The sequence below is a fragment of the Dunckerocampus dactyliophorus genome, chromosome 15 (assembly GCF_027744805.1).
Source record: "Dunckerocampus dactyliophorus isolate RoL2022-P2 chromosome 15, RoL_Ddac_1.1, whole genome shotgun sequence".
NCBI lineage: Eukaryota > Metazoa > Chordata > Actinopteri > Syngnathiformes > Syngnathidae > Dunckerocampus > Dunckerocampus dactyliophorus.
Genome location: NC_072833.1, coordinates 16747801 through 16764018, shown reverse-complemented (window position 1 = coordinate 16764018; position 16218 = coordinate 16747801). Strand labels below are relative to the sequence as shown.

Sequence of the window (16218 nt, the reverse complement as noted above, 5' to 3'; positions counted from 1 at the left end):
ACTTTACAGCAGGGGAGGTAGCATGGGAGTCCAATAAAAACAACATTGTCTCTTTAAATAATCATTTAAAAAGACAAAGATTGTTTTCCATTTTTGCTTGCTTTTTCCATTGCATTGGCAAGGGACTCCTTATTTGGCACCGCTACGGCTCGAGTGCCGCTGAGAATCAAGAGCGGCGTGTTGGCTTCGACACACACAAACCTCCAACATAATCAAAGCAACAATATTTAACACAGCCATAATAGAATCTCTTGGAGCACTGTCATTTCTCTGAGGACCAAGTATCCACATTTGAGATGAATGTCCTAGTACATAAAGCACATATGATTGCATTTTAAACAATTCCAAGCAGTGGAAAAGGCATGTAAGTGTCCTTGACCTATAGTCTCCATCTAAAATATCTACTTTATTCCCCTCAAAAGGTCAATCTGTACAGATGTGTCCAGGAACCAGGCTATTTATAATGAACGCACTGCAGAGACACTCTATATAACACACGTAGTTTAAATTCATTCAATCTACGTCCTCCCACCGCCGACACTATCTAACCTCCTCGGGGAAGACTGCCATTCATCATAAGCGAGGCTTTAGTGTGTCTTTAAAGAGCTCGGCTGGGCCCGAGGAGAAAGTAAATACAGGAGGGTTGACACTCTCCAGATCGTTGTGGCTCAATGTGAGTGATGATACAGAGGAAGAGGAGGGGTTAATGTTAGCCATGTTCATCGCCTAGTTCTAGCCGGGTGAAGAAAGAAAAAATCAAGGAAGCAAATGTTGCGAAACGGGTGAAGGTTTTAGCAAAACAGAGATCACAAACGATCGAAGATGATGGAAAAAATTGGTGGTATGGATTCCCCCCCACCTCCATGCTCCTTGTTGTTTTGCTTATAAGAATCTTCATTAAAAAGGTAAAAAGTGTTGTTATATATTTGTATCCAATGTATTCAATTCAGCATTAATCATGATTTATTTATTATTATCTATAAAATGTATTTTCATAAATATTTTTGGGCGTCTGGAACAGATTAATTTGATTTATTTTATTTTTCATACGTTTTCCTCTGGCCTTTTGGAATGAATTAATAACAAAAACCGAGGTACCCCATCCATTCATCCATCCATTTTCTATGCGGCTTATCCTAATTAGGGTCGCGGGGGTATGCTGGAGCCTATCCCAGCTGACTTCAGGCGATAGGCGGGGTACAACCGAGGTACCACTGTACTTATTTCCCTCAAAAACTAAATAATTTACAACCTTAAACATTTTTTCTGTTTATTTTTATTATATTCAGTCTCTCCCAGTTAGAATCAACCTAGCATAAAAATTCTGGACTGTTCATATACAGTATTTGGGTAAAATATGTATTTTCCCCACTGTATATTTAGTATATTTTATATACGCTAGCCTAGAAAACCATGCATTTGTTCCTGTGGCATGACCTCTACGTGAAGTTAGTATCAAAGATGTTGTTTGGCTTTTAAAAAATTATTTTCATACTGAATTTACCATGTCCCGACCCCCCAACTTAGAGCAGTTTTGATTTTATTTCATTCGATCATTTATTATACATTTTATTTTTGTATACAGTAGTGATCTCCGCCTGTCGGCGATTCGACTCTTGCTCCCCTGCATATGCTTTAAATTGTACACTTTTTTAAAACCAAAATATAGAAGAACACCACCACCAGCTAGCATGTTACCAGTGGTGGTTTAAAAGAACGGATACAACAAATACATTTGTCACAATACCGTGTTAAAATGTTGTTCAACCCACATAAAATGACCGGTTTTCATGGCTTTCACTCAGCGCTGTCTCGTATACAGACTGACAATTTGGAGTCATTGTGTGGCTATGATAGGTTATACATTCAATGATAGTTAATCTCAGTAGCTAAACATTGCCAAATTGTTATTATTCGCTGACAATAAACATAACTAATGTACATGCGTGTGTTTTACGTGGGGTGGGGCTTCCAACGTTGGAGCAGGGAGAAGGAATATATACATTCGTAAGTTAGCACCCTAACCAAGGCAGCCAGCATCTTTCAATAGGACGTGGTATGATGGTGATATCTGCAGGGATTAAAAAACAAACAAACAAACAAACTAACTAACAGTGTTGCATCTATGAATCCAGCAGAGGGCGCTGTCTCATGAGTCAGTTCACTCAATATTTTCCAGCAGGAAGATGTTTTGTAAATACAATACTGTATACTGGATGCCTGCAATTGTTTAAAATGTGCACAAATTAATTTGCACATTAGGCATATTACAGAAATTAGAGTATCAAAAATGTGCATTTTTGGGCTTTAAAAAAATATATTTTTTTAATGTATGAATTTATTTTGATGTTTGTAATATACTGTTTTTATGTGTTTATTTGAACATTTATTTTAAATGTTTACTATATTTGAGGAAAAAACAGATGCAAAACAAATTTATGAGCTTTTTCCGAGGGCTTTTGAAAGCAGTTCCTATCATTTTTTTTTATATATATTTTTTTTTAAGAATTGAAAGCAGGCCATAAGAAATATCTTTAGAGACATGAACACATGTCCGGAGTGTGCTGCATCACTTCTAATGAGCCTCAACCTGCGCTGGCATGACCACACTAGTTTTGAGCATACTTTTTGGGCAGACGTAATGCTGGGAGATGCAATAAAGGGTATGCAGAGTATGTATCAATCAAGGAGGGTTTATTTATGGAGAGGATACAAACACTTGACTGGAGTGGGTTAGCAGCATGTGAGAGCTAGGGCATATAAGGTAGACAGTCACCTCTTGCATAGGAGGCCATATTCCACTAAAGGTATTTACCATCAAATTAGAACACTAACAAATGCATTTTAATAATGTATGGAGCCGGCTCAGTTTACAGCCGTTTATTTGACATCAGGACATCTTTCAACAGGCCACTTGGAGGTGTTTTGACACAAACAAGGTGGGACTAATCCCGGGCTGTTAGCGGCTAATCCTTGTTTATCAACCACCAGCTCATTGTGTGAAAGTGCTTCTTGAATTATGCAGCCCATTTAATTACTAGGATACGACAGTGTTGGCGTATAAGCTGAAAGGGGAGCTATACTGTACCCTAGTAACCAAATATAAGACAGTATTTTTGTTATACAGTAGAGTTATACAGTACATGTAGTCTAACAGTTCATTTTGTTAAATTGTTTTATTTATTTATCTTACATTTGAGTGTAAATGATACTGTTAGTGTAGAACTAAAAATATGAGCAAGGTGGAATTTACCATATTGATTCTTACACAAGGCAAGTTTTTCCCCAGAGGAAAACACAAAAAAAAGCAGAAAAATTGACTGATTTGAAAAAGAAGTTTTTTTTTTTTTTTTTTATATCTTACGTCTTATAATGAACGTTCATGTGGGGGAAGTAATTCCTCGGCGGACCGCTCAATTGTAGCAGAATGTCATCACAAACACTAACCCCCTCCCTCTGAAGCTACACATATTGAAACGGCGGCCTAAAACACTGGCGAAAGTTGACAAAGTCCTTTCTTACGGAGCGTGAATGGAAGCTAGCAGGGTTAGCGTCAGGGTTAGTTTAGCAGAGCAATGGTTAGTGTGGCTGTGTGTGCGACTCAGGCTGGATAAGTGTTTACATGGTGTTGTGTGTTTCCACTATAATGTCAGTGGGCATGTTACAGTGCCCACTACATACATGTCATATCATCTTGCTACGTGCTTCACAACTTGACCATCAAACAAAGCACCGTGCCTCCCCCCAGAGCAGACCAGCCGATGCCAAATGCAAAGCCTGCCCCTAAATTTAATTTGTTATTTCTTTATTTTTTTTATTTTTTTTTATTGGTGATGCACATGTAGCAATCTGTGCCAGTGACTCGTTGATTTGCAGTCGAGTGTTTGTGATGCTTGTCAGTTGGTTGTTTATACTTCTACTACTTCAATTTCGGTGTCAGAGAAATTCCCCTTCCTCGCCCTCTTTGCTATGACTTTAGGGAGGGAAAACGTCCATTCATGCATTCTTAAAAAGGGATTGCTGCTAAGAGGCGGAAATTAAAAATGTGTTTTTTTTTTTTTTAAATCCGATTCATCAATTAATCAAAAAAAATAAATCGACCGACTAATCAGTTATTAAAATAATCGTTAGTTGCAGCCCTAACCAAAATTAAAGTGTACTGCATGGACCATATGTACTGAGCGGTTAATTCGTTCATGTCTACGTTTGTTGTTACCGATTTGCAACCAGCTGTCAAGAGGCCTTGTTTTGATGTAACGCAACAAGTCAACCGGAAAAGACGGACATTCACCTGTGCGAAACGGAGCATAAGTGTGTTTCGGAGTAACACAGCGTACGGCCAACGATTGAATTAGAAGTAGGGAAAAAAACAAGGACTTCACATACGCATGTAAAAAGGGAAGCAACAGATTTCGGGTGCATGCAACATATGTGGGGATATTCTATTTTGACCCATTTATAAGAGAAATTTAAGAAGAAAAAAAAGCAAAAGACGGGTTGTTTTATATTTGAGGTTTAAATGCAAACCAATAGGTGGCGCCACACGACTGTTCCCAAGTGAGTCAGAGAAGTCAGGGTACTCGTCTTACATTCTGGTCTATACGTACCATAAAATAAAATAAAAATAAAACAAGAAAAAAAACGACTTGTTACTTTAAAGTGACATACATCGATTTTACCTCAGCTAAAATGGCCACCTTGGGTTGCCCATCACTCCACAATAATACTTCACAGCACATCATAGTAGTCCCCAGATTGCTTGCCAACAAGCCTCCTAGTGGCTGTTTGGTGTAGCATTTCCCTCCACCTCAACATCCCTTCCCCTGTACGAAGATTAATGTTGAGAACATGTCGCTTCATTTCCCATCATTTTTCCACAACATGAATCACGTCAATGACAACATGTCTGCCACTAAACCTCCTCCACCCCTCTCGATGTGCTACCAGAGGCCTTATACACACACACACACCAATTATTGTCTTTTTAACCTGTCATTTCCACCTCACTTCAACAAAGAGATGCACTCTTGACCACCGTTAAAATGGAACGCGTCCTGCTGTATTGGCCTCCAACGACAACCAGGAATCATCAAGGACAAACAGCAGGAAATTTCAAACGAACAATATTTTCCCTTGAAATGGAGAATCATATTTCTCAAGGTCAAAGTTTATTTCGATGCCTAGCAGCTGCAAAAGGTATCATACTGTGAGAGATGTCTTAGCAGTTAAATGATTTCATATTATTTTTGTTAATAAAGCAAGCAATATAATTTCTGGTTAATAGACGCCAAAAAAAAAAAAAAAAAAAAAAATGCCGTAGCTTCACTTCTGCTGAAGAGACATGAAAATGTACACAGCAACATAGACGGCAGAAAAAGTAATTTGCTGCCCTCTTGTGGCTAAAATAGAAAGTGCTACAAGATACTTAATGGCAAGATTCGGCCCGCCACAACTTTCCAGGAATACAATTACTGCTTTCAGTCCTGAATAAAAACATTATTAACGAAAAATGTTTATGGTTTTCTGAACAGTACAATGCCAAAAACGATCTAAAACTATACTTTTGGCCATGTTTTGTGTGTATGCAACCTTTATAAATGAAATTATTATGGGTACAATGCATGGAGGGTTCCGTACAGACTTGAGGTGGAACCCTCCATGTAACGTTCTCATCTTGATATCAAAGGCTTGCATCTCTTCCAGTGGCGAGGGTATTATGCCAGTGGGTTATCTGATGACGAGTAGGGCATACAGGGGAGGTGTTAATGGCCTGGATCTTCAGAATCTGCCTCACCCTCTGTGGGTATTTGGCTGTAGTTGTCCTCTTGGTTGCCCCCAGGTAGTTCAACCCCTTCAGTTGTGATCATCCTTCCTCGTCGAGATATCATTTGCCCGCGCTTATCTTGTTTGTTCCACAGCAAACAATACCTCTTTCCAACAGTGGTAACTCAGACGAGATACAACCAATTGTGTTAACCAAAACTGCAGTCCTTTGCAGTCCTCTGTGCAGTATGACTTACATTGGCCTCTATGAGCAGTCGGCAGTGAGACCAGACCGCAGGGACCGTCTATAAATGTCTATAATCATTCAATAATTTCACTTCTGTTAAGTGTAGTGCCACCAAACTCACCTCACACATTAATTGCATCCTTGTGGTTGTACTACAGCAATTACTTTGGGAAAAAGGTACTTTTACATACCTTTGGGGTACTTTTATTGGTAATATCATTCAATATTTTAAAAAATGAATCGGTACCTTTTCCCAAAGTAATTGCTGTAGTATAACCGGTGCTCCCCAACCCTTTTCAGTTAGATGGACCGCTTTTCGGTTCAACGTGGTCAATTAGATTTAGTTCAGGGGAACAAGCAGGATGGTCCAAAAGAGTGAGGTTATTCCTTTGTCGTTGTGACTTGCAGTGTTGTCCTGTTGAAAAACCCAGTCGTTACCACACAGACTAGGGCCTTCAGTCATTAAGGATGCCCCCTGCAACATCTCCACATATCCGGCAGCCATTTGACGCCCCTGCACAACCTGAAGCGCTTTTGTTTGATTTGAAGGAAAAAAGCACCCCAGATCATGATGGTGCCCCCTCCACTGTGCCGTGTGGAAAACATCTCAGGTGGGATCTCCTTGTCATGCCAGTCACATTGGAAGTCATCAGGACCTTCAAGGTTTCATTCGCTTCCCCTCATCAGAGAATAATTTCCTCCACCTTTCTATGTCCCATGTTTGGTGCTCTCGTGCAAATTCCAAATGGGCAATTTTGTGGCGTTGAAGGAGATAAGTGAGATAAGAGAGGTTTTGAAGATGTTTTTTGTTCTTAAAACCCGTCTCTCGCAGATGCAGTCTGATGGTTATTGAACTGCACCACGAGCAACTTTCCATTTGGCAGAGGATCGTCCCGTGTCTTGACAGACAGCCAATCAGATCCCGTGTCTTGACAGACAGCCAATCGGATCCTCTGAGTGACAGTTTGCGGTAGATAAGATCGGTGGATAAGCTCGATTTCATATGTAAGGATCGACCAATCGCCGATACCAAAATTAGGGTATTGGGCACTGATCGATCGGTCCTGCATGCCTAATTTTGTGTTATGTATGAAACAAAGACAAGCACAATGTAACAATGTGCTTATTTAGATGATGACGTTGTGGAAGCTTAACATGAAAGAGGGGCGCTTGAAGACCACCAACACACTTTCGGTCGCCACAATAAAAGTGCTGCGCGTTTCATCCTGTCTGACTGCACTGAACAAAATATGAAAAATAGCTTACAACAACACCGAATTGAGCACAAAATGAATACAGACTCACCATTGGTGCACGCCTGGAGTTTGTTCTCCAGAGGGAAGATGATCACATCATTCTCTGATGCGCGAATGACAGCCACAGGTACTGTGCTGGCATGAATTACCTTGAGGTTATGCTCCGCTCTAACTCAACACAGACATGCCACCCTTATGCATTCATACACAGCATCAGCAATCGAAAACAATGATGAGGTGAAAGAAGAACAGGAAAAAGTACGTCTGTTTGTGGCAGCATCGGAGAAAGTTATATTCAACTTTCACTCCGCGCACAAGCTATGGTAACACCGAACAATGTGGGAATAAACGCTTGGAGAAACACAACTAATCAAAACAACATAAACATACCAAAACTGTGGGATAACAGGACAGTAATCCGTTTATCGCGGTTAATGACCGTGATACGTACATTTCCCCAAATTCGAATTCCTTATTTATAAGTCAAATATTTTTGTAGCGCATGCCCCTCTAAATGTAGTTTAACATCATTAGAGCCCTCTAGACATGAACCAGCACCCCTATAGTCACTCGTATTACCGAATATGGTAGACATAAGTGTAAATAACCCATTCAAGACAAAGATTCATGCTCATGTGTGTCGCTATTAATGCGTTCCCTTTGGGAGCCGAGTGGTGGGCGGACATGAAGTGATGTCAGGGGTTCAGAGTTGCGTTTTAGCTGCCGTGGGTAACTGCAGCAACAGTAGCCCGTGTTTTTATGAGGGATTTTTATTAGGGATTATTGTGCCTGTTGTGATATTATTCAAACCTGCAATAAAACCCTGTTGTTGTTCTGGCGATCAAGTCGGCCATTTGTGTGTTGAACATTACAGTAACATTAGTGACACTTGTAGAATAATACATGTCATTCACAGCGTCTTTGGTTGCATCTTCTGATGCCTTATGTTTTTTTTTTCTTCATTTTGCCATTTTTATGCTTGAAAATGATTAATTTAGGCAAAAATATGTAAAATTTGCTTCAATATGCATATTTTATGACTAATAAGATGTATTCAACCACAATTTGTCAATTAATATATTTTCAAAAAACCGCGATAATGAAGCTGCGAAACTGGAACAGCGAAAGTGGCAAGGCCGAACTGAAAATAATAATCCTTGTTTACAAAATTGATATTCGTTTACATAAACTTTGATGTAGTTACTGACAAAACTATTTTTAAGTGTCTTGTTTTATCAATGCTTCTTAAAGTTTTACACTGCTCAGTTCGGGTTGGGGACCTCTGCTCTATAGCACAAATCGACTCACACAAAAGAAGTGCGCCCCTTGGAAATTAGCTTTATTTTGCTGCCCTCTTGTGGCTAAAACGAGAAAGTGCAGAAATAATGGCCTTTCATGCCAGAATAACCCTTTTGCTTGCTGTATTTGTGTAAACGTACAAAAGGACCATTACTCTCTCAGTTAGTACAGGACAGGTTAAAAAGCCCTAAATGTACACTTAAACATGTTAAAATACAAAGTAATTAAGATAATTAAGTAATTAAGTACTGATTCTATGTTAGTTCTATTTTTTAACACGTACACAAGGGTGCATTTGCATAATTTGCCTTCGTGATGCATAACGAGAACAGCTGTTGTTGTTGTTTGGGGCCTGCAGGTGTAAACAGAGATGTTCATGGCTATTTAATAGCATCCCGGCAGGCAAAGCTCTCCATGAAAATCTGCAATTGAGGTCATTCATATAAATGCTGGCTGTAAATCAACTGTCTGTAAGGCTACACAGTCAGGGTTCAATAAGGAGGATTTATTCACTCACAGGCTGTGCAGCGGTGTGACTCGCCACTCGGGCCAAGCCATAAATCCTTAAAAATATGGTTTGATCCATACAAAATGTACAAAACGCTGACACATGCAAGGGTGGGCTTGCAAGGGTTGATCAGCGGTACATAACTGGATCGTAGCGTTTAAGTAAAACAAAGTACAGCCGTCCCTCATTTATCGCGGTTAATTGGTTGCAGACCTGACCATCATAAGTGGCCTGTTTATGACTTTCTAAACATTATTAGAGCCCTGTAGACAGGAAATAACACCCCTATAGTCCCCTTTACACTCCTATTATTCTTAGTTTACACCACATTGCCCAACTGTAATGCGCAGGCTATGGCATCACTGCAGGGACACATGAGACGGCCGCCACTTCAAACATAGCATACTACCAAGCTAGCTAGTTATCCTCCAGTTTATTTATTCTAAACTTGGAATGTACTGTCTCATCGATGTAACATTACTGACGCAGAGTGCCCAGAATATATAGCGTTTGCGTTTTTTCAAAAATTAATTACGTAATAAATGATCGCTGTTTCGTGATTGAATATGATCTATTATTAGTAAAAAAAAAAGTGCATTAAGCAAAGCCCTGAATTAAGCATTTCCAAGCATAAAAATGGCCAAATGAACAAAAATACAAATTTAAGGCATTCAAAAGAATACAGTAATACAATATCTGTGACTTGTATGAAGCAGGGCCTGAAAAGTAACGTGGGTGATGTCAGCTAGCTAGAGTTGACTGTTAGCTGAGTGCTAGCATCAGGTTAACAGTGTAGAGAGTGGCCGACAGCAGCTCCTGTGCGAATGCTCACTGCATATATGTTCTCTGCTTGTTAATAAAGTGATTGAATGTATTGTCAGTCTCTCCTTAACCACAAACAGCGGCTGTATTCTACTCTGGTCACTAGGTGTCAGTAACGTTACATTGATGAGACAATAGCCACCAGAAAGTATGCGCAAATGTGTGTCTTTTATCTTATTTATGTCTAAGATGGCTTATTTTCCATTATTATGCCTACTTTGTGTAATACAACTGTAAAGGTGACTAAAACCATATTTAGAAGTCATAAACAGGTTTTCTATGCTCTAACTTTGAAAATATGCCATTTATTAATATTGAATCCTACTTCCCGGAAGTTCATTTATCGTGGTTTGGTCTGGAACCAATTTACCGCCATAAACGAGGGACGACATTATGCATGTTCATCAAACCAGGACGCACAAAACTCATCATAGAACCTATGCTGAAAGACATACAGGTAATTTACCATTTTGGTGTGAAGGTGCCATTTTGGCCAACGTTTTCATTACTTGTCATGAAACAAACCCCCCCAGACAGTTATGAAATATTAGCACTCGCCACGCGTGTGTAAGATGAAAACACTCTGTGTCCATGTTCATCATGACAGGATGCACGAAAACCACTGTAGAATATAGAATGTAAGACACACAAGTAGTTGGCCATTTCGGTTTGCAGGTGCTATTTTTCAAGGATTTCCAGGGTTCGTACCGGAATTAACTCTTTCTAGGGAATTTTTCTGATAGGGATGAAATCTGAAGCCTGTATACTAGGCAGATGGGTGATGATAAATTGGTATATTGTGAGCTTTCACTATGAGGAAGGTGGTGCTCGGCGGCAAAAGTTTGATGATTCGCAAGTTGTAGGATCCCCTGCTTTAGACAGCAAGAGGTACCAAATATATTGCAGCCGACCCAAGAATTTTACACAATTGAAATGACTTCAGGCTGCATACCTTTTGTTTTCGGGGCGGCCCAGGCAAGGATGCGGCGCACCAGGCAGCAGTTGAGCAGGACTTTCTTTGAGAGGCCTTTGCGGAAGGGCCGTGCATCCCCCGGGCACTGGTTGTCTTTGGTACACATGCCGTCGACCTCGATAATGACAAAATGTGATGACCCCCCCCCCTCCCCACGGTAAATCAAAACAAACAACTCAGGAAATACTTGCCACAAACAAAATATAAAAATGCTTGTTCTATAGAAATTGTCCTTTAGCTTGCAGTCTTAAAGAAAAATTTAAAAAGGACGATACCGCACACCCCACTTGCAAAGTGATTGGAGCCGAGCAACAGAGTGTGAAGAGGGAGGAGGAGGAACATGAAGAAGGGGTGAGAGAATGAGGAAGAGAGAGAGAGAGAGAGAGAGGGAGAGAGCGAGCGCTATGCTAAAGGTTGTAAAACACCACTAGAGGGAATTAGAGCTCTCAAAGTCTTTGCTTCTCTTCCCATTTTTTTTTTTTTTTTAAATAAGTTGCTTTTAGTGTAATTGAGTTAATGCACCAGCAGTTTGTGGCCTTGAATTTATTGCACAGGAATCTTAAAAGACTAACAGGATCGTTGCTGTATAACACAAACAATGCTTTCACTGTAATGCTGCATGTTCATTAAAGCGCACGGGTATAAGCACTAGTCAAAGATCCTTGATATGACAGGAGCACTCTGTTGTTTTTAAGGACCACACTGCAAAAACATTAGTCAAAGATCCTCTATGACAGGAGTGCTCTGCATAGACACAAAAAAAAATGTGATTCCTACACCTTGGCAGCCTTATAGAACGTCAACTGCTGTGTTGAACCAGCATCACACATGCTGACCTTGTCCTTGGACTTGGCCAGCCAAAATTAGCCAAGGCACCAGGGAAGTGGCCTTGTGGATCAAAAACCACGCCGCAATGCAGCATTACAAAAAAAAAAAAAAAAAAAAAAAAAAAAAAACACTAACCGGATCTCTTCTCACTAGGAAATCTTTGACGGAAAGGCGCAACAATATGCTCACCTCCAGTGTAGACTTGCATAACCTCCGTCCAATTAAAAGCCACATTTCCCACACTCCGTCCAGTGGAAGACGCACTTATTCAAAAAACATCCCGTATTGTTTAACATCGGACAGCATACTAAAAAAAACAAAACCACAATATTTTTCAAGTCAATGTCGCCATAAATGACGAGGCCTTGCAAGCAGAAGATAAAAGTCTAAACTGTGACTGTACACGCCCTCCCCCAAAAGATCAGTTGTCATGTCAGCAGAAAAGGGGAACTACAGTACGGCTCTGTTGTATGGTCATGCTATAGGGCAGGTCTGGTCAACTGGCAGCCCAGGGGCAAAATCGGCTTAATATATGACATCAGACCGGTCAGCAATTTTGCAACGGCTTCATTAAAACACCAGATGGATCATAAAAGATCTTTGACTAGCAGATGTTCTTTAAAAACAGCAGGGCGCTCTTATATACTTATATATTTTAGAAGGTCTTTGACGAGCGTTTTTGCACTAGGTCCTTAAAAACAGCACAGCGCTCTTGTCAATGTAGAGGACCTCTGACTCGTGTTTTAGCTGTAGGTCGATAAAAATAGAGCTATCCTGTCATGTAAAGGATAGTTTTAAAAGTTTTAAAAAAGTTTTTAGTTTTAAAAAAGAAATTGGAAGTCAAATGTAGTTATTTATGATTCATGACAAGAATTCTAACCACAAGGTGTCAGCCTTGTACAAGCCCTCTTTTTCTTTTCCAGTCCAGCCTCCTTCTGTCACATTTACAGTCCGCCTGTCACAAAGTCCCACTGGAATGATGGATGTGTTCAGCATGGTTGAGTCTAATAATAAAGTAGACTGACAGCATTTTTTATTCTTTGGGGTCCAATAACCCTACTGCGCCACCTTGTGACAGAACAGTCCGTTCAGATGTGTCCACGGGCAAACAGACCAAAGTTCTCCTCGGGCGGCATAAACAATCTCTTCAAAAGATAATGGATGCTTTGAAGAGCCTACGTATGTGTTGTTTTATTGTATTTATTTATGTATGTTATACATAGCACGGTGGCTGAGTGGTTAGCATGTTGGCCACACAGTCAAGATATTGGGGAGATCTGGGTTCAAATCTCCGCTTGGGCATTTCTGTGTGGAGTTTGCATGTTCTCCCCGTGTGTGGGTTTTCTCCGGGTGCTCTAGTTTCCTCCTACATTCCAAAGAACCTGCATGTTTGACTCCAAATTGTCCATAGGTATGATTGTTTGTCTATATGTCGAGGGTCTATACCAGGGGTGGGCAAACTGTGGCCCGCGGGCCACATCTGGCCCGCCAGGCGTCTTAATCCGGCCCACCGGGCATTTCCAAATTCTTTTTTTTTTTAAAAACCTTTAACATCGAAACTGTAGCTAGCAACATGACTTGCAGTGCCATTGCGGCACGCTTGAGTCACCAAAATAGTCAGACGCAATCTATAGCTTGAACAAAAAAGCAATCCAAACAACACAACACGTTAACATACATGACACACAAATCAACCTACCTAAAACTCCATGTGGGCATACAAATAAATACCTACGCACAATTCCTATGCCAAAAAAACACCCATATATTCCTGCTGCAAGGCATGCTGGGTAGCTTGTGTTACTCTTTCTCCCAACATTTTGCTGTATTTGTCACATTTTTGTTTGGTTTCAAAATATGTTGAGCAGGTCGTCAGAGAAGTAAACAAGGAGGAGTTAACATACTCTTGATATCCAGTATTTCATTGTTCATAGCTCATATTGTTGTTGCAGCTGGACTACCCAGCATGCCTTGCGGGCAATTTGAAAATAACAGTGTTAAATTACGTGTTATATTTAGTGCTTAGTTTATCACCCACTTAGTAGTAGTAGTAGTATTAGTGGTTAATTTATGTGTTGCATTGGTGTGAATGTATTGTGTTTTCGTTTTGTTGCACCGTGAGCAAGTATGTCGCTCCGTTTGATGACCACCTTTATTAAAGATGGCCCGTCCGCCAAATTTTTTAACCCAATGTGGCCCTCAAGTGAAAAAGTTTGCCCACCCCTGGTCTATACCAGTCGAGGGTGTACCCTCTTCCCGGAAGTCAGCTGGGATAGGCTCCAGCATTCCTCCGCGACCCTAATGACAATAAGCGTCATAGAAAATGGATGGATGGATGTTATACGTAACCGGATATGACGTATACGTGCATTGCGTAAGCTTTAATGTAGCTCAGTCTTGATAACAGAACCATCCACAAGCCGCAAAGCGCGTAGGAAGAAGTCTTTTAATCAGAGTCACTAAGAAAATAACCCACCAATATGAAGCATGGGTATTGACCATCCATGTTCATACATTTAAAAAAAAATAATAACTAGCACAGCATGTGACGTCGCAGAAGCGCTGTTGTAAAAAGTTGCTGAAAGAAGAAGTGACACATGCCTAACATGTGACTGCCTATAGCTTGACCGGTTATAGACATGTTCTGCACATGCATAGACCCATTGTTTTTCCAATATGGATTGTTATGACACACTGTGCTGCCGCTCCTTTTTCTGCTTTGCACACTGCCTTTTTTGGAGTTCCTGGGGTGGAGTCACTCGCTATTGCCTGCTTGGCATCACCAATTAGTCATTTTTGAGCTGAGTTAACAGCACTCAGGACTGCTGCTGGACTGTCTTCATGTGTCGTTGTGCGTTGATAGCGATAGCGCAAGCTCTCGCTATTATTGCCTTACCACTTGTGTTTGGGCTTGGCCAAGTTTTTGTACTTTGTTTTTGTATTTTTTCCACAGCGACCCTTTTGTTGTATTGTGTTTTTACCATGTTTTTTCCCCCACTTGTGTAATGCACTTTTTGAATAAATGTTTGTAGTTTCTCATGCTTTGTGTCCGTCTGCTTTGGGGTCCAACAACCTTACTGCGGCACATGTTGACCAAGGACACGGGACTTTTTTTTTTTTTTTTTTTTTTTTTTTCTTCTCCTTACCCCTGTCCTGTCCAGCCTTTAAAGCAGATAGAATTGTATACCTAAATGCCGTCAAGTGCTCAACAGATTTACTCTGCCAGAGAGAAGTGTGATATACACTTCCCCTGTCATACAAAATTTATTCGACCTTGATGCTTGTTATAAAGCAAATTTGGAGCGACCGGACCGGAGCAGGAGGGGACAGAGAAGAAGAGAAAAGGAACGGGGGGGGGGGGCAAGAGAGAGACAAGAGACAAGAGACAAGAGACAAGGACAACAGCAGCAACAACAACAATTGTGACAGAACAACAGAAACATACAGAACGACATCAGCAAATAAATGTCCGTGACAACTATAAAGACGAACAAGGATAAAGGACAAATCAATATCAACAACCACAATGACAACGCTGTCAATGACAATCAGACATAATAGCAGTCATGAAATGATGAACTATGACAGTGATCACAATGACAATACTGCATTGAAACAGTCGCACACAATAGCAGTCATGAAATGATGAATTATGATAGTGATCACCATGATAATACCGCATTGAAACAGTCACACATAACTGTAGTAATGAAATGATTATCCATGATAGTGAATAGAATCAAAGTTACTGTAATGCACATCATTGTAAAAAAAAAATTATACATATACACACATACATACATACATACACATACATACATATATATATACATATATATATATATACATATACACATATATACCGCACATACACACATATATATATATAGTCATACTGCTGAAATCACCGTCGCTGTAATAAAACCAACAACATAATAACACCCTGGATAACTCAGTGAGTAATGTGGGGAAGTACGTATGTACTGTGAGTGTGCATATGTACAGGTATCTCTGTATGTAAGGAAGACTTCATATATATATAAAGGTGCAGGAATGTGTGGGCGTGTGATTGTCACTGAGAGTGCATGAAAGGAAAGGGGCCGCCTTCCACCTCCCAGAGAGCCCCGCCCCAAATAGCAAGGCCGGGCCCCGGCCGCCAGAAGGCCACCAGGCCCATAGGGGCAGGCAGCACAAAGATCAGTGCCCCAAGAGCCAGCCCAGAGAGCCCCCCCCCCCGGGAAGACCAGTAAGGGGCCGAAGAGAGGTAATCCCAGCCAAGGACAGGGCGCCAGCGGGCCGGAGGACTGCCAACCCCTGAGACCAGCGAGAGATCACACCCCACAAAGGCAGACGGGTACCGGGGGCCACAAACCGGCAGGCCCAGAGACGCCTCCACAGCCGGAAAGAGGCCCGCCCGCGCCGGAAGCGCCAATTCCCGCCCACCGCCACCCCCACCCCCAGGGAGCGGAGCCCGGCCCGCCCCGGGCCAACCCCCGCCCGACCCCCGACACAGGGCCGCCCC

The 16218-nt window shown here is 41.1% G+C and overlaps 1 protein-coding gene across 2 annotated transcripts in view; it reads right to left on the bottom strand.

The window, feature by feature from the left end:
* Nucleotides 1-16218, bottom strand: part of kcnip4a (potassium voltage-gated channel interacting protein 4a) — a 77214-nt gene that overhangs the window by 49969 nt on the left and 11027 nt on the right. The window contains exon 1 of one of the 2 annotated variants that reach the window (XM_054799811.1): nucleotides 10848-11753. The exons of the other annotated variant lie outside the window; for it this stretch is intronic. Within the exon in view, the coding sequence (XP_054655786.1) occupies nucleotides 10848-10974 (127 nt within the window). The 5' untranslated portion in view covers nucleotides 10975-11753. Of the gene's footprint in view, nucleotides 1-10847; nucleotides 11754-16218 lie in introns of those variants that run through there. 2 annotated transcript variants of the gene reach the window in all.